This window comes from Sorghum bicolor, chromosome 1 (assembly GCF_000003195.3).
Source record: "Sorghum bicolor cultivar BTx623 chromosome 1, Sorghum_bicolor_NCBIv3, whole genome shotgun sequence".
Lineage (NCBI taxonomy): Eukaryota > Viridiplantae > Streptophyta > Magnoliopsida > Poales > Poaceae > Sorghum > Sorghum bicolor.
Window position 1 is genome coordinate 22,446,466 of NC_012870.2, and position 25,403 is coordinate 22,471,868.

At 45.6% G+C, this 25,403-nt stretch overlaps 3 protein-coding genes and 1 long non-coding RNA gene across 4 annotated transcripts; 3 read left to right on the plus strand and 1 right to left on the minus strand.

Moving 5' to 3' along the window:
- LOC8079764 (basic proline-rich protein) lies at positions 3,096–9,437 on the plus strand. Its single transcript, XM_021450949.1, has 4 exons — positions 3,096–3,421; positions 8,180–8,478; positions 9,099–9,193; positions 9,291–9,437. Exons 1-4 carry the CDS (start codon positions 3,096–3,098, stop codon positions 9,435–9,437), a joined length of 867 nt encoding a protein of 288 aa, XP_021306624.1.
- On the plus strand, positions 14,377–15,536 carry LOC8059288 (putative glycine-rich cell wall structural protein 1). Its single transcript, XM_002464492.2, has one exon. The coding sequence runs from the start codon at positions 14,416–14,418 to the stop codon at positions 15,190–15,192; it is 777 nt and encodes a 258-aa protein (XP_002464537.1). The 5' UTR covers positions 14,377–14,415; the 3' UTR covers positions 15,193–15,536.
- Positions 17,161–18,224, minus strand: LOC110431667 (spidroin-1-like). Its single transcript, XM_021450957.1, has 2 exons — positions 18,218–18,224; positions 17,161–17,789 (listed from the first exon to the last, which is right to left on the minus strand). The coding sequence occupies exons 1-2, from the start codon at positions 18,222–18,224 to the stop codon at positions 17,161–17,163; spliced, it is 636 nt and encodes a 211-aa protein (XP_021306632.1).
- Positions 18,848–19,484, plus strand: LOC110432061. Its single transcript, XR_002449544.1, has 2 exons — positions 18,848–19,063; positions 19,148–19,484. It is a non-coding gene; the product is annotated as an uncharacterized LOC110432061 (long non-coding RNA).

Below are 25,403 nucleotides of genomic sequence, written 5' to 3' on the forward strand. Positions count from 1 at the left end.
TGAAGCTCAGAAAGAATCATCATCTTTATCGGACTATGATCACACTTTAAGGAAATCCATAGAAGAAGAGAAGAAGAAAGAGAAAAGAGCACGCAAGGGTGTAGCACAGCTCGGGGAACAATCAAAGCAATCAGTGCCCCCGCTAGTCATTGGAAATGAATATGGTTCAAACATTGACGTGCTAGACCAGCAGATACCGGCAGATTTAAAATTTGAAGAGGTTGAATTTTTTTTTTGCGGAAACTGGTCTTAGCTTAGCCCAAATGATAGCGGGGGCACCAATTGAAAGTGCTCCACAAATTGATCATTGGCAGAAGAAATATACATATGGCAAGAGTTTATACAACCCTGCGGCCCTCAGCAAGCTTGGAATACAAATGTACATGCTAAACAAATGGTACATGGAAGCTTGTGTCAGAAAAGTAGATGACTATATTTGTGTCCGAATTAGAAACTATCATTACTTCCGTGGTGATGATATTATTTATGTTCAATTTAATGAGCTACACCAACTATGCCACATGGACGCTCTTGACAAATCTCTAATGAGTTGCTTCTGTCTGTAAGTGATTCTTCCTTTCAATAATGTCTCTGTAACTTATCATGTATATATATAACTAATTACAAAAACCCGCTATACATATGCAGAAACATAATGAGGGACCTCAGAGTTAGAAATGACAAGGAGATTGGATTTGTGGATGCAAATGTTGTATTCAAAGACCACAAGACCCCGTATGTTTTATGGAGAACTCAAACGGAGAGAAATCTACGGAGGTTCTTGATCAACAAAAAGATAAAAGATATATACTCTTTCCCTACAACTTTAAGTAAGTGTCGTTATCGTGTGTACATTCTATTTAACTAATTAATCAGATCAATATGAAGATATATACTAATTTTGCCTACATATGCACACAAATGCAGCTTTCATTGGATACTAATTGTCATTGATCTCTGGCAATGTCAATTGGTAATCTATGACTCATTGAGAAAACCACAGGACGATTACAAAGAAATGATAGATATTATCCAAGGGTAACTCCGATCTCTATATATTAAATTCTGCTCTTTTAACTTGGTAATGGATAATTAATAATGATCGTTTTATTGCTAGGGTTTGGGCTGGGTTCGTGCAGAAACACCGTCCAGAGTTGAATGCAGCACTTTCAAAGCCCATCTTACTTCAGGGGGTTCTACGGTAGACACCGGGCAACAATTTGTGTGGCTACTATGTGTGCGAGTTTATGACGGTGTATGCCAAAAGAACTAATCTTGAGCACCTAAAAGTATGTAACATGTATATATAATAAGTTTATTTCATTTATTTGTTGCTATTTAATAAATCCTATTCATACCTCTAACTTTTTTCTTTAATGTCTATTAAAGGAGATGTGGCTGAAGGAGCAGGTGTTGGATGCGGTGCGCCTAAAAGGAATTCAGGAGACAATCGCAAGATTTCTTAACGACCAAGTCCTGGATCCCGGCGGCGAGTGCTACTTCAACCCTCAGGAGCAGATGAAACCAAATAACGATGATCATTTGTACGATGCTTGAGTGCCGGAGATAAATTGTGTTGTAAATACTTTGTCCGTGAAGCATATGTGTAAATATTATATTATGGACCTATAGATACATATTATATATATAGTGTTTTATAGTATATTTATATGTAATCCTTTAAATTATATAAATTATAGGTGCGTGTTTCATAAACTACCAGCAAACAATATGCATTCAAAAATAACAATAACATAATTGTAAACCCTAAATAGAAAACCAAATGAAAAGAAAAAGAAAAAAGTCTTTTGTCCCGGTTGGTAGCAACAACCGGGACTAAAAGTGGAGGCCAGGTGGCACACTCTGGCGCACCTTTTAGTCCCGGTTGCTGTAAAGGTGGACCTTTAGTCTCGGTCCACGGAACCGGGACTAAAGGTGGGACATTTAGTCCCGAAACCTTAGCCCCGGTTACGTAGCCGGGACTAAAGGCACTTACGGCCCGGGGCTAAAGCCCTTCCGTGTACTAGTGTTAGCAAATATGCCCGTGCGTTGCTACGGGAGAATAGCCACGTAGTTGGGAACTGATATACTTCTTCCTAGCTCCTTGCCAGCGTCGTCTCCACCACTACTCTCGCTTGCGCACACTGCCTCATGCACCACTTAGTCGCCGCTCTTTCCATTGGGCTTCTAGCACCCACAGTTAGCAACTCACACATATTACTGCCGCATCAGCTTCCCACACCACCCTACCCTAACCACAAGGATCCTGTCAACTACTCCGGCACGACACCCTAACTGCCAGCCCAACGTAAACTACAATCTCTCACTGCCACATCATCTCGGGCACCATCACCGCCATGTTGCAACCACTAACCCAAACTCTCTTTTACACCTATCTGTTGGTGAATTCTCTCCTAGAACCGTGACCCCAAGTGCTAGGTGGCTCTTCTTCCTCTCACTGGGGGCGCGGATGCACAATTAATCCATCTGAGTTTATGCTGGGAAAAATAAAAATATAAAAACCATGAAAAAACATATCAAATATAGTTGGGAAAATAAAATTATAAATATATTACAAGCAAACTTGCCTGTGCATTGCAACAGGAGAAAAAACTATCAAACATTAATGGGAAACAACGATGGGCATGATATATAAAATTTTAAATCTGTAATTTATTTTGTGACGACTATGACATCCATAATATAAATTAATATTTGCAATATTATGACAGTGTCACTACACATATTTTTTTGGGAGGCAAGCGTTTTTTTATTTTTGGAGGTGGGCAAAAGCAACCGCCATGAATGTAAGGTCACGGTTAATTGTGACTTTATAGAGACAGTTATCTTGCCTGCCTCCATTAATCAATTAGTAGAGACGGTTATTTTAGAGCGGTCATCGTGGTTAATGAATATTAAAAAATTTTAAAAAGGTAGAGCAAGCCCAATCGAGCCCGCTTCTGCGCTCCGCGTCTGCGGCGCCGCCGCATGCGTTGTCGCCGTTGGGGCCAGATCTGCAGCTCCGGTGCCTAGATCCATAGATCTGGTGGCCGCATCCATGACTGGTACCTATGCTCCTCGCTAGATCTTCCGCCATGGCCCATTGTCGGGGTGGCTCCGCGCCGTCGTGGTCTCTCCGCACCGTCGTGGCTCCTCCTCGATGCGGCCCGCGCCGCTGCGTGGCCCCTCATCAGAGTGGCCCGCCCTTTAGAGAGGATGGGGAGGGGAGGGGAGGAGAGGGGGCGGCAGATAGGAAGGGGAGGGGAGGGGCGTCGAGCTCTGAGGGAAGGGGGAGGGAAGGAGAGGCGGCGTCGACGTTTGAAGGGAGGGGAGGGGACGGGCAGGTGTGGCTTCGATGGTGGGAGTGGGAGTTAGGGTTTTCTGATGAATTCCTATATATATTGGAGTTGGTAGTAGGCTGGTATGGGCTAGTGGGTTGGGATTTATTTACAGAGGCGGTTGAATTAGAATGCCCGCCTCGGCTAATGATTTTCTGAGGTGGTTACGTTAAAATGTCCACCTTGGTTAATATATATTAACCAAGGCAGGCCAGTTAGGTTGATCGCCTCCATAAATCGATTTTGCAAGGCAGTTTTCTTTGACCGCCATGGTAAATAAAAAATTATTGCCTTAGTTAATCCGAAGCATTAACCAAGGCGGTTCAAAAGATTGTCCGCCTCTGAGGCTCTTTTGAAAAGGCCCCACAAAAGATTTTTTGTAGTAGTGTGTCCTATAAGCCTCTATCAAACTAAAAAATAATTTTAACATATTTGTTTTCTCATGTTCAAAGAACATAAATATTTAGACATAAATATATCAGAATTTAATATAATACTATTCATATGTTGCTAAAGTTAAATAAGAGCTCCATGGCTTTCTTTGAGAATCCATAAAACTATATAATTCTAATATCTAATTAAAGTCGGTAAGAAGTTAGTTGTTGACATGTCAAGGATTGATCTGTCCATCGATAATTATGACATGAGATCTCTCTCGATTTTCTACATAGCAGCCCTCGTCGAGAATTATAGACATTTATGTAGACTAAATTAGACAATAAACCGCTTACAATCTAATTAGTTGGAGCAATGAAGCACGGTCTGATCCAAACATTTAGTGCCACGAAAGCATTATCTTCCAGTGTTATATGCATAACTCTACCTGTATTTATATGGTGGGGAGATCATACTCTGATAGGAATCAAAACTCATAAAATATTTTTTGTGTCAAAATCCAACTCCTAACTTGGTTTATGCAATGGCCTGATCATTCCACAGGAATGGATCTTTTTCGAAACTATAATTTCTCGTCCGGGCTTCAAATGGGGGTTCTATATATATATATATATATATATATATATATATATATATATATATATATGTATATATATATATGTATTTTGATCGTCTCAATGATAGAAATACAATGATGGGGGAGTCTATTTTCCAATTTAACAAAATTAACTCGCCAGTTTTGGAAAACCAACCGGTTTGGCCAAATTTCCTGGCGTTGCACAATTTTTGTTGTCAACCTATGCCAATTTTGTTTTATAAAACTTGCATACTAAAAAGATACTTTTTTAACTAAAATTGACTTATCATTATGACTACCTCGAGTGCATTAGCCATTTACTTCTTAGGGCAATAGGACTTCATCTGGCATAAAAATCAATTCTTGCTCAAGATGACAAATTCTGCTTCCTTACCACCACTCCTAACTTATGTGATCTTTGCTAGAACCTTGAGCAAAAATGATGTCAACGTCTTACGTCAGATAACTATATAGATGCACAAATCAATCAAACTGCCACCGATGATCACAATTAATCATTGCATTTGGCTACGAACTCGATCATAATGTAGCCAACAAAACAACTCAAAAATGTCATCCATATGTTGATCATGATCTGAACCAAACAAGGCCAATCTATTGGAAATAGCAAGAAAATTAATGATGATCCAGAATTCTTTGCCTTGCTCTTCCAAATTACTATCTTTGGCCTTGATAAGATTGGAAGACACAGTGGCCAACTTAGCATCTTCTTCGGATAACACAAATATCTCACAAAAACCATGTCTTGATAATATATATGATGTTTTTAAGTGGCAAGTGTCAAATTACTATTGCCAACTTGAATTCAAGCACATCAAAAGAAAGTTTTCAATGTATGTCGATGTGAATCATCACTGACCAAAATATACTTGAACGCCCATTGCTGAATGCTACGGTTGAGTTAGCACATATAGCAAGAATATTAGCTATGTTGATATTAGAATCCGGCCAAGCCAATTCCAAAATTTTGGTCAAGCCAATTTCTTTTGAAATTATCTCCAGCCTTCAAATACTTTACCTTTTGAAATTAATTTTAATTTATCAGTTGGCAAAATAATTTGACAACCTCCATGATATCAAGGCCAATACCAAGGATCAAAACATGGAGCTGAGGGATAGCTAAACATACCAGGGGATGTATTCCAAGACATAGATAAATGTGGATGATGCAATGTTGGCCAATAATCTTGATGACTCGGTGCAAACCTCTAGCTTGACAATGGTTACTTGACTCTCTTTATTTTCTTCGCCTCTTCATTGCACCCTTTGCTTGAACACCATCCCATTTTGAACCACAACACTCCATTTAGGAACACAAGACATGTTCTTTTCTTTATCTTTTTTGCACTAAGCTTCTGCAACTTTCTCTTGTGCCACTATGATAAATTAAGTGGGCATCTCAGGTTCACTTCTATTTTAGAAAACAATAACTTCCTTGATTTTGGTAGTTCCAAATTCTTTTGTTTAGATTTAGTACCTACAACATCAATAATTAATTGCCCTATGTATTTTTCACTAATAGCTAGATTTTCCAACATACTAATTAGATTTTCATTAATTGTATTTAGATCTAAGTTTCTTTCCTTTGGAGCCTCCTTTTTTACATAATACTCTTGTTTGACCACTTTTATCTTCTTTATGGCTTTTGAATTTTTTTAACAAAGAGATCTTTTGCATATGATGGTATATCTATATCTCTCAAAGCTCCAACGAGGCATGCTCCCAAACACTAAGTCTTCCTCATTCATGGTGTTGGATTTGCCACACAAAGTCTCTGCGAACAAAAGGATACTGCATGAGTCAAACAGTATCACCACAATCACCGGTTTTGCCACACAAAGCCTCTACCAACCAAAGGATAGTGCATGAGTCAAACGGTCTCACCACAATCACCTAGCTCCTTCAGTCACTTTGATGCCATGCCCCCTAAAAATTTCTAAACACGAGGGAGGAGGTCTCCTCGTGACCCCTTCACATCAATACGGCACCGCTCCACACCAAGAATGGAGTTCCGAGGGTCATCACCTCAGAGGCCACCACACCTTCACCAGAAGGTCACAAAGACCTCGAGCACTCCAAATGGCTAACATACAAGGACAACGTAGCCAAATCAATCAAAGCTCTCAAGCTAAAAGGCCTAAGCCTCACAAGGATGCACTATATATAGTGTCTATCCTAGCCTTGAATAGTTGAATGTGATCTTGAATGACAATATAGGGAGGATGGAGTGTATAATACTTTCGATAACTTATCTCGGCCTTGGGGAATTCTAGCACATTCAAGAAAGTGAGGCAATGCAACCTCCCCCCTCAAGAGCCATTGTAAAAGTCTGCCATAATTCCTACCAACCACCGGATGTCCTAGACTCTGCACTGTATCATCTAACATGGTATATTTCTTAGCCGATCATTGAATCTTCACTCATTAATAACATCAAGACCTTTTTACCAAACAACCCACCGCCTTGCCAAAACTTGTTCACCATACCACCAAGCGAGGTATCTGATCATTGGTCCTAACCATTGCCATGACACTAATTTGAACTAGATGATCTGCTGGGTTGGTACTTATGATACTATAACATTCAGTGGCCTTAATCTTCTGGGTCTTCAATTGTGCCATCTCTTTGGTCCTCACTTGATGATTTGTCGGGTGATCATCTTCTTCACCATATCATGAAGCGGTGTTTGTCTTCTATGGCAAACTTACTGGACCCTGTGAGACTGATCAACTGATCTAGTGAATGTTCTGATGAGAAATCTTCATTGTTTCTACTCAAATCTTGATCAAACTTTAATCTTGCATCCCTATGATACATTATAACATATCTAACATATCTTTAGCACATATATTTGTCCTTGGCTATGTCATCTCAATCACTAAAATTAGAATGTATGATCATGCATGGGCACATGATCCTTACACCTGTAATCTTTTTTGCACAAAAAGAATCTAGAAATAATTCCAAATAAAAAAATAGGGTGAGGCAGTGCTTCATAAAACAACATTTGGCCAGGTTTATGAAGAAAGATGCTACTCAAAACCAATGGCACCAACCAAAAAGGTAAAATGTTCAAAATCACCTCCACTCCAAGACAAAATCTTCATCAATTAAAAGTTAACCATGCCGATGTGCCATATTATTTTGTTATGGTTGTTACTACATGGTCTTGGTCATATCCTTGTAACTATTCATATTTGGACTCACTACAGGAAACCCAGGCTTCGCCAAGTGCCCCAGAGTTTGCCGAGTGCCAAAAATCGGGCACTTGGCGAAGAAAGCTTCGCCAAGTGCCAAGCACTCGGCGAAGAAACGCACTTGGCGAAGCCTGACGGCATCCATCCCCATCCCTTGCCGTCGGCTTCGCCAAGTGCCTCCGTCTGGCACTTGGCGAAGACGAGGCTTCGCCGAGTGCCATACACGTGGCACTTGGCGAAGAGAGGACCCTGGGAAATTGCCTGGAAGCCCTCTTCGCCAAGTGCCACGTTGCTGGCACTTGGCGAAGAGGGGTGGCATGCAAAAGGCCGCAGCCGGCCATAGACACCCTCTTCGCCAAGTGCCTCGTGGCTGGCACTTGGCGAAGGCCTCTTCGCCAAGTGCCAGCCACGTGGCACTTGGCGAAGTCTCCGTTCGTTTAAATCGAACGCCGGCACCACGCGCTCTTTTCGCCGAGTGCCGCCGATCTGGCACTCGGCGAAGACTTGTTTCCCGGCCCCACCCCCCTTCTTCGCCAAGTGCCGCCGATCTGGCACTTGGCGAAGCTGCATTTCACTTAAAAAAAGGAAAACACAACACACCCGCACTCACGCGCCCAGCCCCGCACACACACGCCACACACGCGCCCAGCCCCGCCCGCCCCCCACGCACGCGCCCAGCCCCACTCCCCGCCGGCGGCCGCGCGCCTCCCTGCGCCCCGCGCGCCCCGCCCCGCCGCCCGCCGCGCCCCGCCCGCCCCACCCCGCGCCCCGCCCCGGCCACCGCGGCCCGCTCCGGCCAGCGCCCCGCCCCGGCCACCGCGGCCTGCCCCGCGCCCCGCCCGCCCCTCCCCGCGCCCCGGCCCGGCCAGCGCGCCGCGCCCCCGTGGCCCGAGACCCCGGCCCTCCCCCGCGCGCTGCAGCCAGAGAAGGCAGCGGGGGGTAGCAGAGGTAGGCCGGGAGGAGAAAGGAGAAGGGAGGCAGGCCAGTAGGAGAAGGGAGAAGGGAGAGGCCGGGAGGAGAAGGGAAGAAGGGAAGGAGGAAGGAGAGGAGGAGGAGGAAGAAGAAGAGGGAGAGGAAGGAGAGGAGAGGAAGAGGAAGATGGGAGGTTGAGGAGCTAACTCGAAACGTAGCTTTCGACGACCTCACCGCCACCGTGCCGCCGTCTCCCTAGCACCGCCGCTCCATCGTCCGACACGTGCAACCTCCCCGGAGACGAAACTTGGTAAAGAACTAAGTTTTTGGTCATTGGGCCGTTGATGTGATTGATGTATATGGTTAACGGCCTTCGTGCCGGGATTGGGGATGTGTGGGCCATCGTGCCCCGACTATGGACGCCGGCCATCGAGCCGGCTAGCTATTTTCTTGCAGGTTTTGAAACATCCCCGTACAGGAGAGGTTCTGTCGAATTTTTTTACTTATGGTGTTTTGTTTGTTCTATTGCTTAGCAGGACCTGTCCGAGCGGAGTCGGAGCACCTAGGCGTTGCGGCTCTACCTTCAAAGTCATTGATTTCTTTAGCTTTTGCGATCATCTCACAGTTACTAACGGATTCCCTACTTCGTTGTGCAGCCACAGTCAGCGGGTTCGAACCCGACTCCACCAGAGGGGCCTTCTCCACAGGGGCCTTCTCCACAGGGAGGGTTGCACGGTGCCCCTCCTCCACAGTACGTGTACCCTGGCGCTGCTCCGCAGTACACGTGGCCCCCTCGGTGCCCTCCGCAGTTCACTTGGCCAGGGTACTCGACTCGCCCTCCTCCACAGGCCGGGGTCTACGGTGGCCCTCTTCCGCAGGCCGGGTGGCCGCCTCTCCCTCGTCCGCCGCCGGGTGGCACTACTCAGCCGCAGCAGGGTGACCCTGTGTGGGACCAGTGGGCTGATTCACACTCTGCTCACCAGGGGGAGCCGTAGGTACCTCGCACGTCCCTTTACTTGTTTATGTGTTGGACTTAGTTGATGGATTGTGATGGACTATGTGTTTATGGATTGTGATGGACTATGTGATGGACTATGTGTTGGACGTGGTGTTCGTCGAGGATGGACGATGTGTTTATGTGATTGTGATGGATGATATGTGGTTGTGGACATGTCGTTGGTTGTATTGCGATATATGTGATATATGTGCTATATTGTGATATATTGTGATATATGTGATGAGTAATTGTCGATGGATACGCTGTCCTAATAGCGGATTGCGCGGAAATAGCCCGGACATTTAAAAAAAAAAATTTCCCAGCTTCGCCAAGTGCGGCACTTGGCGAATCTGGGAAAGCCAAGTGTAAAAGTCACGGGCTGAGGGGCTTCGCCAAGTGCTACGTGGCTGGCACTTGGCGAAGGCAGAGGCTTCGCCAAGTGCCTGCCACGTGGCACTTGGCGAAGAATATTTTTTAAAAAAATAAAACATTTCTTCGCCAAGTGCCGAAATTTGGCACTCGGCGAAGAGCTCTTCACCGACAAGATCTTCGCCAAGTGCTCTTCGCCGAGTGCGGCACTTGGCGAAGCCTTCGCCAAGTGTAAAGTGGCCTTCGCCAAGTGCCCCAGGCACTTGGCGAAGTCCTGTTTTCCTGTAGTGACTATAGTAGTATGTATAGGCAACCATATGCTATTCAGTATCATATTTTGTATTCGAATTGTTGAGCACCACAGCGATGATTGTTTTAAATAGTAATATAGTCAAAAGTGCTTTTTCTAGTGCTAAAGGAAATGAGAAGGTCAACAAAGAAGGTTCTAAATATTTACATCCGAGGTGTCATCCCTCATGTTTATCTCACATATAGACAAAGAAGAGTACAACAAATACACTAGCAAGGAGCAATGGAGCAACAACATATGGTCATTCCAATGAATATTAAATATTGTATGTCGATCAAGAAGGCATGAAATCTAAAACAAGTCATTTCTACATCTCTTTTAGTTTGATCAAGTACCATTCATGATAAGAATTTTATTACCCCTAGAGAAAAAATGTCTAGTTTATTTTAATCATAGCCCTGAGACAATGTTGGTCCGCATGAGTAAGTTTTGCCACAAAATTTTTGCCAAAAAAAATAGGGAGAACAACCAAAATTAGTAGCGCTATGTAGTCTAAGAAAAACTAGGTAACATGATTATCAAAGACCAGAATATCCAGTTTTATGGAAGTGCCAAATGACATAATGGAATACACCATTGTGTCGCCCTCGTTGAGATGATAAAAAAAATATGGAGGAACACCTAAAATGAAGTTCCAGTGAGAGAGTTACAACCATCGGAAGATTCCTCACTCACTAAGGACACACCAATTAACCCGATTTCCAAAAAGGAATGGTCCAGTTCTTATTGGGTAGATTCTTTTGACACATTTTAAATTCTAAATCTTGATGTATTTGGACTGTACCATAACAATATACCTCCCACCATACAAATATAAAGCTTCATAACCGATTGAGGTATACAATTGAAAAATTTATCACTCACAGAGCAATTCGATGTTCTAGTAGTGGATGCTACTGGAGTTAATTGCTAAAAGTAAGTACAATCTCCCTTGAAGATGCCCTAATGTATTTATAATCCTATGTAACATGCTACACTGTGTTTTCTTTGTTAGATACGTCACGGAGGCTTGTGTGGTGGTGGGCTCATAAGGACTCCTTTCGTCCAGAAAAACATGCAAATATCAATATTTATGATATCAAATAATATATACAATTATATTAATTACGAAATATATTTTCTAAGTAAATTAATTTGAAGTTATAAATTTGAATAGTATTCACTAGAAATTTGGTCAAACATAAACTACTTTTACCGGCACGTAAGTTGCATGTTTTCTTGCATAGAGGGAGTAGGCCCCTTACACCTACATCTAGTCAATAAGCAAAATGGCACCCGCAGATACCTGCAGTACTAGCTATGAGCGAGAACCATTTCTAGAGGCTGAACCTTTTCCATTCCATCTACAGAGCCCACCTTCAGAAGAAAAAGAATCAAAATCAATTGAAGCATAGCTATGAGAGTTTTGTAATGAATATTTAGACCCCTCAGTGATCTTAAATAAACAAGTTGGCAACTACAAGTTATAGATCATATCAATAAAAATACAGTATGACCATGTCAATATCTAGGATATTCAAAAAATTAAAAAAATTAAACTTCAAAAGCTAAGAACTTTAAACTATTATTGCAGCCTCCAAACTATCTAAAATTCAAAAGTTGCAGATGGTATCGAAACTTGCAACTTTGGTATAGACCATGTCTCCATGCATGAGCATTTTGAAAAATTAAAAAAAAAATGAATTTCAACATCAGAAGCTTAGAACATAAAACTAACATTTGGGCAGCTAAACCTTTTGAAATCAAAGGTGGTTAACTACAGAGTTATAGATCGCGCTGTGTTTTGTAATATTGATTTAAAGTTTATCTTTGTTCGACTTTATATAAAAAAGCTATGAATTTATTTACCCATCATCAACTATTTATAAAAACAGACTTCTTAAGAAACTTATAAAAATACTTCTATTTCTAGGCCCCCTCTAAAAATCAGTTTTTATTGACTATTTGACCTCTAAGAGCATCTCCAAGAGGCTTTCTAAATCTTACTCGATCTCTAAATCATCATTTGGAGAGCCATTTGCATATAAATCGCTTTATATTTTTTTTACTTTTTCCAACAATTCTACTAAATCTCATGCGCACTGTAGAGAGTCATTCTCGTCTTGTATATTTGGATAGCGAAAAATTCGGAATAGACAATAGCTATATTTGGATGACATTTAGAAAAGTTGTTGGAGAGTAATTTTTCACTAAATTGCTATTCCTAGCATTTAGAAAGAATATACAAAGTCTGTTGGAGATGCTCTAATTAGATAAACGGATGCTTTTGTAAATAGCAGCGGAAATAAAATAGGGTGTCTCGTAAAATGTTTTTTTTTTTGGTCGCAGTGCTGGACTCCGTTCCGGCCAGCCCATCTCGGCCTTCGCTTCCGTCTCGGGCCGTGTCCAGCGAGTATTCCGATCCAGAGCCCTATCGATTCCGCCTCAGGAAAATACAAGCACGATTAACGGAACCTGGCCAGGACAACAGCTGGATCCATGATTACACTCATTACTCTCGATCAGTTCACATGCATCGAACCAAATTATCTACTTCTCGCCCCTCGTCTCGCCCGATCAATTGACACCATTGAATAGATGCCCTATTATTATTCTACTAGTCCTCAAGACAGAAACTTGGATCTATTTGTGGCTTATTGCTTCCTGTTCATGGTATGGTAGGATGGGCAATCTTTTCGGGCCTTGTACGTCGGAGAATCCACTACGCAATCCTAGGTCAACTATAATACTGTACTCCCTCCGTCCTCGAAAGCTTCAACTCTTAGAATCCGTGCCAGTCAAACTTTTCTAACTTTGACCAACTTTATAAGAGTAAGTTTAATAATACAGCCCACTTGCTGGCTGTAAGGTTTCTTACAGCCTTCTTCCAGCCCACCCATACAATAGTTAGCTATTCACTATTAATACATGGCCCACTTGTCTCTCTCACAAAGTTCCTTGGTTCCTGTCCCTAAGCTGGCTGTAAGCTTACAGCCCGCTTCTCCTCTCTCTCCTCTCTTCTCTCCTCCACCTCAGCATTTAGCCAGCTTACAGCCCACTATAATACTTGCTCTAAAAAAGAGTATCAATATCTATGACATAAAATAAGTATCTTACGAAAATATATTCTATAATAAATTTAATGGTATTAATTTGGTACTATAAATCTTAGCATTTTTTTCTATAAATTTAGTCAAAGTTGTAAAAGTTTGACTTAAGACAACTCTAAAAATTGCAGCGGGAGTATGTATGATCGATGCTGCTCTAGTTTTTCCAGCCCACCTCTCGTTGTTTGCGACTTCGAGTTTACTGCATCTATATCTCTGAAAGAAAATGCCTACAGGGCTTGGCCGGTGTCAGCTTCAGGGCTCTCTGTAGGCGTTGAATCCGAGGCCGCCGTAGGGTGGTGGCAGCGCGACCATCGAGCCGTGGAGCAAGTACGAGTCAAACACGCTGAGCCGCGTAACCGTTTTAATAAAATGAACTCTACTCGATCGCTAGGTCACAGCAGCACGATCACAGTGAAGAATGCGTGAGGGGCTCGAGCGTTGGCGTTGTTGCTGTGCTTTGATCAAACTGCACCGGCGAGAAGGAAGTAATATAAGCAACTCGATCATAATCCAAGCAGTAAACGCCTGATCAATTGTCGACATCTGGCTGGCACTAGTATTACTAGATTGTAGAATACGCCGCGTGATGTGATTTGTTATTTTAGGTCCAAATTCATGAAGAATTGTGGAGTAGTTGAGTAGATGAGTACAGTGACTTGCAGTTGCAGCAAACGATTGATGTTCACATGACAGGGTTCAGGGGTCCTGTAGTCCTGTTACTTGCAGTATTGCCGTATCGTGAATCTGAAGTCGAACAGAGATAGATCGATGGCGTAATGTCCCAAGGAGGAGAGAAATAATATGACTGTATCACTGTAGTGTGTAGTCGATGGGAATCTATAGCTCTCGTTATTAGGCTCTTAATTTTAACAGAAACCAAAGCAACTACAAGCTAATTAATTCCAGAGACTTCTACAGTGCCACATCATTCAATTGGCACCAGAATTAAAATAGTTTTTCAAGAAATCGCATCTCAGAAAAAGATGCTAATGGTTTCTTTATCGTTGTGGTCAACACTAGTGCCATCCAGATTACAGAATTCTCTCCTGATCGGATCTCATCGCACATGGACAGCCCTGCAAACCCAACACGGAAACCCTGAAAGATCGCGTCCATGCACGACCCCCCACAGCTATAAATACCCATGCAACGCAGCAGGTCATCATCCACCTCGCCTCATTCTCACTGCATCACCGAGCTCACTGGCAATGGCTACTAGCACCAAGCTCGTGGCCCTCGGCTTTGCCGTCCTCCTGAGCATTGGGTTCTCCAATGCGGCGAGGGTAGTTAGGTATGGTAGTCAAGCCTCTGCAGGAGGCGGCGGTGGCGGTGGGGGAGGCGGCTCCGGGTCGACTGGGGCTGGCTATGGCGGTGGGTCTGGCGGCGGCGGTGGTTATGGCAAAGGCCTGGGTAGCGGGGACTGGTGGAATAACTTCGTCTCCAGTGTAGCCGGCGGTGGAGGAGGAGGACAAGGCGGAGGTGGTGGCACCAATGGTGGATCCGGGTCCGGCGGTGGGTCCGGCTATGGTTCCGGCAGCAGTTCGACTGCAGCCTCTGGCCCCAGCAGTGGCAACTACGCCAACGCTGAGGGCAAGGGCGCCGGTGGAGGCATGGGCGGTGGTGCCAATGGCGGCTATGGTACTGGAGCCGGCGGAGGTGTTGGCAAGGGCCAGGGTGTGAGTGGCGTGGCATTGGCACCAGGGTCCGGTGGTGGCTACTACAATGGCGGTGCCGCTGATGCTACCGGTGGTGGTTCCGGCGCTGGCGGTGGAAATGGCGGTGGCGCAGTCGGAGCTCCAAGCTACGGAACTGGAGGTGGCCTCGGTGGAGGCAAGGGTATGGCCGGCAGCGACGGTTCCTGGGGTTCAGGTTATGCTGAGGGTATCGGTGCCGGCACAGGCGGCGGTGGTGGTGGCGGATCCCAAGGCGGCTCTGGTGGCGGTGGTGGTGGCGGCTCTGGATCTGGCAGCGGTGGAATCCACTGAGTTTTCCTTGATTTGCTTCTTGGAGCAAGCCACAGCAGCTGGAGCCCAGCAATAGTGTCAGTCCATTTTGGTGTCGTTCGTGTAACTGAGTTTTCCTTGAGAGTTGGTGGTTTTCGATTTCTTTGTTACAAGAATTAGTCAGGAATAATGGATTTCGTGATTGTGGTTCGAGTAGGTAGTCCAGAATGCAACTGACGTGGATGTAATGGCTATCTACGAGTATGCATATCGTCATCTTTTGCTGCTGTACCCCTTGTTGTAATCTGTTTCTCATCGATCGTTAGAGGTCGTTGTTGCCGGTTTTTATCTTTCAAAACAAAAATATATTGGAACTCTTGCAGTCTCTTGCTACTGTTGAATGTGACTATTGAGTATTTTTTTTGGAAACCTCTCATCTGGGTACATCTGTAGTATCTTGTATCATGTACGAACTCACGCCCACACTACCACTACGGGAAACACTAGATTTGCCTAGAGCTTTGAGGTTTGCCGAGAGCTTTCTATCGGGCTCTCGGCAAACTCGAAATTTACCCACGGTGACTCTCGGCGAAGAAATACTCTCGGCAAAGATGTCTTTGCCGAGAGCCCGGCTCTCGGCATAGGCAAACTCTCGGCATATTGGGCTCTTTGCCGAGAGCCTAACTGGAGCTCTCGGCAAAGAGACTGACGGGGCTAACACCGTTTTCTTTGCCGAGAGCCCCGTTAGGCTCTCGGCAAACCTGGGTCTTTGCCGAGAGCTATGGTTCAGCTCTCGGCAAAGAGGGTCCTTTGCCGAGAGCTAGGGCACGGGCTCTCGGCAAATTTATTTTTTTTTTGTTTTTTGGCCACCAAATTTTTTCCCTATGCTCCCTAGTTAAAGTTATGCAACATATTCAAATTTGGTATAATTTTATCAATATTTGCTATATTTCTTGCTTTTTTTCGTCTCAGTGAATTTCTTGAAAAATGTAGGTTAGAACTGCAAGTGCATGAAATCACGCGTTTATATACACGAAAAGTTGATATTCATGGTACTTATGCTAATTCAATGCCGTGTGCATGAAAACACTCTAGCTCTCGCACATTTCCTTCACAAACCCTGACTTTTGAGACGGTGCGGAATAGGTTTTAAATTATGGAAAATTCAAACGAATTCAAAAAATCACGAAACGAAACGAGGTGTCATCATATCACATGTGTAGCTTGTGGTAAAAATTTGAGAAAGTTTCGTGCACGGCGTCACGTCGGATGTTTACAAACCCACACATCTCTTCTAGTGAGATCTTATAACATACGTGGAGATGTGTGGGTTTCTAAACAACCGACATGACATCGTGCACGAAACTTTCTCAAATTTTTACCACAAACTACAAATGTGATATCCTCACACTTCACCAAGTTTCGCGATTTTTTGAACTTGTTCGAATTTTCTATAATTTAAAATATGTTCACCACCATCTTCAAAGTCAAGGTTTTGCAAAAGAAACGTGTGAGAACTATGGTGTTTTCTTGCACACGGCCTCAAATTAGGGTTAGTATCATGAATATCAACATTTCATGCCAAGAAACGCGTTATTTCATGCACTCGCAGTTCGAACCTATATTTTTCAAGAAATTCAATTAAATGAACAAAAACTATGAAATATAATAAATATTGATAAAATTACACCAAACTTGAATATGTTGGATAACTCTAACTAGGGAGCATAAAGAAAAAGTTTGGTGGCTAAAAAATAAAAAAAAACAAATTTGCCGAGAGCCCTTGCCCAGGCTCTCGGCAAAGAACTCTCTTTGCTGAGAGTGTGACAAAAGCTCTCGACAAATTAATACATGACAAATAAAAAAGAACAGTGCTTTAAAACTTTTTATATAGTGAATAATCATTTTAAATAATTTTAAACTGATTTTGAAATAAAAAAATAAAAAAAAGGTTTGCCTAGTGTCACATCTCGAACACTCTCGGCAAAGCTATCGTATATGGTCAGCCGGTCAGCCCCCGAACGCATCTCTCTCCTGATCTCGTATCTCTCTCCCGCATCGCCTCCTCCCGAACGCAGCTGCCCGAGCGCGGCTCACCCCGCCCCGCACCGCCGGACTCCGCCCCGCCCCGCCGCGTCGGACTCCTCCCCGCCCCGCCGCGAGCGCGGCTTGCGCCGTCGGATTCCGGCCGCCCCGGCCCCGACCGCGGCTCGCCGGAGCCTGGCCGCCCCGGCCCGCCCCAACCGCGGCTCGCCGGAGCTCGGCCGCCCTGCCACGCCCCGACCGCGGCTCGTGCCGCCAGATCCCGGCCACCCCCGACCCTGTCCGCCGCTCGCCGGAGCCCGGCCGCCCCGCCGCGAGCGCGGCTTGCGCCGTCGGATTCCGGCCGCCCCGGCCCCGACCGCGGCTCGTGCCGCCAGATCCCGGCCACCCCGGCCCTGTCCGCCGCTCGCTGGAGCCCGGCCGCCCCGCCCCTGACTGTCGCTCGCCGGAGCCCGGCCGCCCCGCCCTGACCGCCGAAGCCCCGCCCAGCTGCAGCAGCTCCGCCAACGCCGACGTCGACGTCACCAGCAGGTACGCCGTTGCTACCCCGTTCCGTTCGTTCTTGAGTACAGTACGGCAATTGCAGCATGTCACCCCTGCATACAATGTTACTAGCATATCTCAACTCTTACATTATGTTGGTCTTCTCCATTCTTATTTGTCTCTAATAATTAGTGTGCAAGTTGACTATCCCTGAGATGACAAAATATGTGGAGAAAGCTATTGATGGTCTGTGCACCCGTTATAATATCTCAATGTCAGTTTAGTTACCAAGTACAAGTTCTATTCACTACACTTTTGAGTAAGGACCACTACTTATCCTCTGATGAACTGATGATGGATTTTATCCCTATCTCTAGTTTAGTGTAACCTTTTTGCTAAATTAGCTGTATGAGGACGCCTTTATCTTTCTGATTGATACTAAGATGTCAGTGAAGTGTTGTCAAATATCTTCCCTTTTGTAAATTTTTTATGCTTTGTGGTTGGCCTTCGTGCCTTTTCGGTTGATATGATTTGTGGTTACCGGCCATCGTGTCGTTGCTTTTGCAGGATTTGGGTTCCTCTCCACGCAGGGGAGGTGCTGCCGAAAATTTGACCTTAAATGTGTGTTTCATTTTGCAGAGAGGTGTGTGCATAGGAGCGGACCCGGAGTGTCTCTGCTACACCTTCGCACTAGGTATACCCTCTCGTCCCGCATCTTCTACTTTACCTGCATTCTTTTTTAGGGTTTAGGGTTTCTTGTCGTAGATCACGTGACCCAGTTAGGCGTCTCCCGTCCGAAATAGGTACGGTTGGAGGTATGCAGATTACTGCATATCTCTCTGACCGTATCAGTTTCGGATTGTCCACGTTCTTTGGACAGCCCGCGTATGCGTAGTAGGGTTAGTTTCCATGGTTTGCTCATATCCGAGATAGAGTTTCGGCATCACCTCGACGTTGTTCTTCGGATACACACTCTCAATGGTAGGACGTGTATCTGGAGAACAGCGGGGAGGTGCTGCCGAAATTCTGTCTCGGATCAGAGCAGACTATGGAAACTAACCCTACTACGCATACGCGGGTGGGATTAGGACCTTCTCAGTAGTTCTACTTCGCGTTGCTTTTGTTACCTTTGCATTACTCTAACATTTGATTTCCAATGTTGTAGGCTGAGCTCGAAGCATCAAGGGCCGAGCAGCAAAGGATGGCTGAGCGGTTGGAGGCTCAAGAGCGCCAGCGAGAGGCCGACCAGCTTGCCCATCAGCAACAGATGGCAGATATGATAGCGTTCCTACAGTCGGTTGGGGCCCAAACGGGTGTAGCCCTTCCAGCTACGCTACTGGCTCCACGGCCACCCTCTCATGTATTTACTACTCCTATTAATACTCCTGTGAGGAAACTCAATGACACAAGTAAGTCCTAAACTAGTTATTGCCGTCATCTTGTCTAATAAACTATGTTGTCCTTTGTGCAGCCTCCGTCAGCGGGTTCAAACGCGGCACCTGGCATTTCTCCAACACCTGCCATCTCGCCGACACCTCCAGATGATGGCTCTCCTGCGGTACGCGGCCAAGGTGTCCCTCGTATCAATTGGGGGCCTTCACAGTGAGTCAGGTCGACTTAGCTTGAGATGCAGTTAGTTTGGAGTATGTGGACTATGTGGTGATGGATTTATTTTGTTTAAACATGTGAACTTTGTGGAATGTGGTTATTGAACATGTTGGAGTTAGTTTGGATGTATGTGACTTTAGTTTGGAGTATTTGAACTTGTTACGATGGACAAAGTGATGGAAATAATCATTTATGTGGTATATATTGTCATCGATGTCGATTATGTGAGCTATAGGCTCCTGGATGTGAAATATATTATTTTCTGGAAATATATGTGTCATATGATCTTCTCAGTAGAAATTGGATGAAAAAATAGAAAAAAAAATATTTTGGTCCATTTGCCGAGAGCATCTCTCGGCAAAGCTGAAAAAGTGGTCGATTTGCCGAGAGGGACTCTCGGCAAAGCTGAAAAATGGTCGATTTGCCGAGAGCCGGCTCCAGGGCTCTCGGCAAAGAAGCCCACCTACATGTCCAAAATAACCAGCTTTGCCGAGAGCCCTCTGGAGGCTCTCGGCAAAGAGGTTTCAAAAAAAAATTAAATACTTTGCCGAGAGCACTCCTGCCAGCTCTCGGCAAAGACCTTTCCCAGGAAAAAAAAATAAATTTCTTTGCCGAGAGCTTGGTCAGGTAGCTCTCGGCAAAGTTGCCGTCAACCGCCAACAGCCGTAACGGCTACTTTTCTTTGCCGAGAGCTCGGTTTGCCTCTCGGCAAACTCTTTGCCGAGAGCCCGATGAATGACTCTCGGCAAAGACCATTTTGCCGATAAGAGATGTGCCGATAGGGCTTTGCCGAGAGTCCCTCTCGGCAAAGGCTTTGCCGAGAGCAGGATTGCCTTTGCCGAGAGTCTGTGGCTCTCGGCAAAGCCTCCGTATGCAGTAGTGTACCCACACACACCACACTCACACCACGCATGTATAACTAGACCTACAACTCCACAAATTATAGAAGACCACACATTTCTTGAGATCGCTGGGGCCAAGGCTCCATAGATGATGCGTATGTCGCAACCCCTTTGTGGCTCCACGTACAGCCACGAGCAAACCAATTACTGAGCTATGCTTGGTCCTCGTGATTATTGAGTATTGACTAGCTATCATAGCATTTGTACGATTGTTGTGCCATTGGGTATTTTATTTTCTAAATGAACGCCCAGTGGCTTGATCAACCGGTCCATTCTAAAATAACTGCACATTTTATATTTTCAATAGTCAACTAATTTCAAATTTAACTAGATTTATAGAAAGTAGTATTAATATTTGTATATTCATTTACCATAAAAACATAGAAGTATTTTGTGATCAATCTAATAATGCTTATTAGATTTAATAAATATTACTAATTTTTGTATTATGTTTAGTCTAACATAAGATTTTTCTCAAAATACCAGATGTACACTACATATATATGACATCATAGAGCAGCTTTTACGTCATTTCAGGTTTGCTAGAGAAGAAATGAAACAAAAAAGACAACAAAAAAAAATCTCGCTAGCTCATAGACCAAATGCAAATCGTCGTGGGCATGTTTGATATCAGGGTTGTGGGCGGCTTGAAATGCAAACCTAGAGGTGTCGTTATTCCACCTCATTGGGGTCTAATAGCACCTGCACCAAAAAAGAAAAAGAAAAAGGCTAAAGGTGCTCACCTTTGGTCCCCGTTGCTTGACCCGGGAGTGAGGACGGGTGAAAGGTTCTTGTTTGGTTTTGGTAATTGAGTGACAACTTAGGTGGACTAATAGTGTTTATGTGAGATACACAGGAGATTAGCCCACAGGTGATTATGTGATGATGGAGGAGCTCATTGCATATGAGACATGACTATGGAGTCATGTGACCAAGGTGGAGAAGATCAAGATGAGGCTTGGCTCGATGGACTGGTTGCAAGAGTGAAGGGCAAGTCGGAGGCTTTGAAGCGAGGGACCGCGTGTGACGGTGAAGCTTGAGCAAGACTTGGCGTCGATGGACCGAGGCAACGATGAAGAGCAAGTGAGGTCAAGATCGATGAACCAATACAGCCACGTGATGATATGAAGTGGATCATATCATTTGGTGGTTGGTTGGTGCATGTGTTGCATCAACATTGGAGAAGATGGAATGGAAAGCGCAAGACAAAGGTATAACCAAGAGCATTTCCATTTCACCGGTCATAGGTGAGTAGAGAAGTTTATGACCGGATTTAGGATAGATGGCCGTACTATCAAGAGGGGCAAACTTGTTTGCATATCGGTCATCTAGTGCGACTTGAGCGATCTAACTTTGCATACGTGTTAGGATCGAGTGACGTGGCAAGTTTGAGAGGCTAACTCTTTTGGAAAAATGTTTGTGAAAACGCTAACACACAGGCACATAGTGGTGTACACTTGGTGGTGTTGGCACATTTGCAAAGGAGAAGGTGTTGGAGTTGATTTTGATCAACTTGGAGAAGAGAGAGAAGTCTTTTGGTGTTCTTCGGATATTAGGATGGCTTTTAGATTGAAATACTGCTTTGATCCATTTTGTTTTGGATTGAGTATTCATATGGATTGTGTAGCCCTCTGAGTAAGCTTTCCAAAATGTCCAAGATCATTAAATTCAGAGTTCGGAGCTAGAAGTTAGCAACCTAACAAGTTAAACTGCACGCACAGGATTGCATCCGGTGTGCACAAGACGCGTCCGGTGGTGCGGGTCCGGTGTGCACAGGACGCTTCCGGTGGTGTGAGTCCGGTGCCCCTGCGAGTTTGCGTTGCTCTCTACATACAGGTCCGGTGTACACAGGATGAGTCTGATGTGCACCGGACGCGTCCGGTGGTGTGAATCCGGTGCCCTTGCGAGTTTGCATTGCTCTCCGCGTACGCGTCCGGTGTGAACAAGCAGAGAGTCCGGTGCTGCTACTTCAGGCGCGAGCTCGTGCTAGCCGTTGGCGGCAATGGTCCAGTTCAAGCGGCTAGTGACACGTGGCTATTTCTGGAGCACCGGACGTACTGTTCCAGTGTCCGGTGGCTCCCTGCAGTGGGTCTGACGCTCACGACTTTTGCCTAGTGAAGGGGCAACGACTAGTTTAGCCCTTGGGGCTATAAATAGAAGTGTTGGCCGGCCTTGGCTGATGCGAAGCACCCTTGAGACTTAGTGTCTATGCTTGGGGAGTGCAAGTAAAGCCTCTAACTCACATATGCTTGATAGTTATCATCCGTTTGTGTGAGTGAGCGATTCTAGTGCGTTGCATTGACAGATTGCATCGAGTGGCACTAGGTGTTTGTGTTGCAAGCCGGTGGTGCTTGTTACTCTTGGAGGTTGCCACCTCCTAGACGGCTTGGTGGCTTGTGACTCCGTCGAAGCACGCAAGGAGATTGTGCGGTGCTCCGGAGAAGAGATTGTGAGGGGTAGGTGCCACTACTACAAAAAATCTTTTGCGAGGCATTTCAAAATTTTTTTTGGAGGCGGTCAACACTTTCAACCACCTCGGTTAATGCCTCAGATTAACCGAGGCGGTTACAAAAGACTGCCTCGCAAAATCAATTTACGGTGGCGGTTAAAAATAGCCCGCCTTCAAAAACCAATTAACCGAGGCGGGCCTTATAAGTGGCCCGCCTCCAAAATTGCCTCAATGAGCCCACTAACACAAGCTCTGCATATATACTGTCACCTTAGGGTTTCACTCATCCTCTCCTCTCTCCTTCTCACTTCCTCTACCGAGCGGCGCCCCTCTGCTCGACCTCCCCATCCCTTCCCCTTCACTACTTCCGATCCAATCCCAGTGGCAAGCACCACGATTCCGCAAAGCAGGCGCGGCCTCCCAACGTCCACGAGCACAACGAGGCAGCGCGGTCTCCCGACGTCCATGAGCACAGCGAGGTAGCGCGACCTCCCGACATCGACGAGCACCGCGAGGTAGACATGGCCTCCCAACGCCAGGGAGCACCGCGAGGCAGGCGCGGCCTCCCGACGCCGGTGAGCACCGCGAGGCAGGCGTGGCCTCCCGACGCCGGCGCTCTTCCACGCATGGATCCGGCAATGGCACCCCTCCCTCATGCAGATCCGTCGCCAGTGTCCCTCCCTCACATAGATCTGCCCGTGGATATCCCTCCCCACCTGGAAACCGACGGCCCCGACCCCTCTGTACATGGATCTAGCGGTCGCTCCCTATGCGGAGATCCTCCGGTGGTACCCCTCCCTCACACGGATCCCGCGGTGGCAACCCTCCCCCCACGCAGATCCTCTTGCGGCGGTGGGGATCCGGTGATCAGCGGCAGCTGCCCGTGGATGGGCTCAACGGGCCCAGAGATGGGCTCGACGGGCACATCCAGTTTTTTTATTTAATTAACCGAGGCGGGCAGGAAACCGCCTCGGCTAATAGTTGATTTACTGCGACCTTCCATCGGAGGCGTTTCTTTTGCCCGTCTCCTAAAATAAAAAAGGCCCGTCTCTATTTAAATTATTGTAGTAGTGTGCTCACCCCATGGGGATCGTGAAGAGCAACTCTAGTTGTGCGAGACGTGAAGAGCAAGAAGTGGTCCGGCCGGGTCAAGTGCTAGAGCTTGTGGTAAGCACTCCAAGTGGGAGAGTGTGACTTGCGGGTCACCACTAGCAAGAGGACCGGCGGCAACCTTGGAGCTTGTCTCAATGGGGACGTAGCTTGGTGGCAACCAAGTGAACCTCGGGAGAAAATCATCGTGTCAACATTGTTTTTCCCGTTGGTTTGTAAGTCCCTAACACAAGCTTGTTCTTACATTCATATACTTGTGCTTGTATAGTTGCTCTTGTAATTAGTTAGCTTGTGTAGCTTGCTAGTTACCTTCTTGCTTGTGTAGCTAGAAGTAGTTCCCTTGCGTGACTAATTAGGTTTGTATAACCTTGTTAGTCACATTGCTTAGTTTGTGTAGCTAAGTAATTTGTGCTCTCTAATTTGGCATTGGTTGCCTTGTTATTGAGCATTGCTAGTGAGCTTAGGAGCTTGTGCTTTTGCTTACTAGTTGTGTAGGAGCTCCCTGGTTTGCAAAAGTACTAGTGACATAGGTTTATGTGACCTTGCTCCTAGAATTCGTTAGGTGAGCTCTTGCTAAGGTAGCACCTTGCTTGCTTGTTTAGGATCTTTTCAAGGTGCTAGAGAACTTAGATAGAGAGGTGTAGTCTTGGCTAAACTAATAGTTTTATTTCCGCATTTCTTTTGGTTTGCCAACGTGATAAATTTTAAAAAGAACTATTCACCCTCTCTAGTCCGTCATCTCGACTCTTCAACGGGGCATTTAGTCCTGGATACGCAACCCACTACACCACAACACTAATATACCGTCACATGTGGGTCGCTATAAATATACTAATACCATTGAACCGTTGGTCGGTATAGATTCCCCACAAATCAAATGTCGCTGAATATATGTTTAGCGTTAACTTGTTGGTCGGTATAGATATTTGGCTCTACCATCCTACGATCGGACAGCAAAGAGTGATAGGAAGACACGCAATCGGTCGGCATAGGGCGTTGCGTGTGCAGGAAAGAAAAAGGGCCTGTTCATAGGAAAAGTGTAAGGCCCAAATACTCCTCCCCAAACCCTAGCACTGTCACTCACGCCCAACCAAATCACCTCCCTCGCGCCGCCGCCCAGCACCTGCTGCCTCTCTACTCCCCTGCGCCCAACCAAATCCCGTCACCATACTCCAAATCCCCATCGCCTGCTGCCTCTCTACTCCCCTGCGCGCGCTGCAGGACTCCCTCACCGGAGAGAAGCTCATTTGGACGGCTGCCTGAATCCTCTGCCCACGGGAGCAGCAAGAGTGTGTGGGCTGAGAAGAAGGTACCAAGGAGAAGAAGCTATCCATGGTGAAGAAGCTGGCTGCACACCCTTCCAACGCTGAGGTGAGAACGCCGGTGGTTTAGTCCATTGAGATTGGTTTTGGCACTGGCTTTGTTCCTGTTTGATGTGGAAACTGTTAGATTGGTTTTGGCGCTGGCTTTTGTTCATGTTCGTGAATTTGATCTAGAGTCTAAGATGCATTTTTATGGGTTCGGTCGTAGATGATTTCAGAGCTTCCCTGAAGAAGTGGACATCAGAATCTATTTAGGCGAGTTGTTTAGACTTCAGGTATCTAGTCAGCAAAGAAGACGAAGGCGTCAGCAACTGTTAGTGGCTAAAAATAGCCATA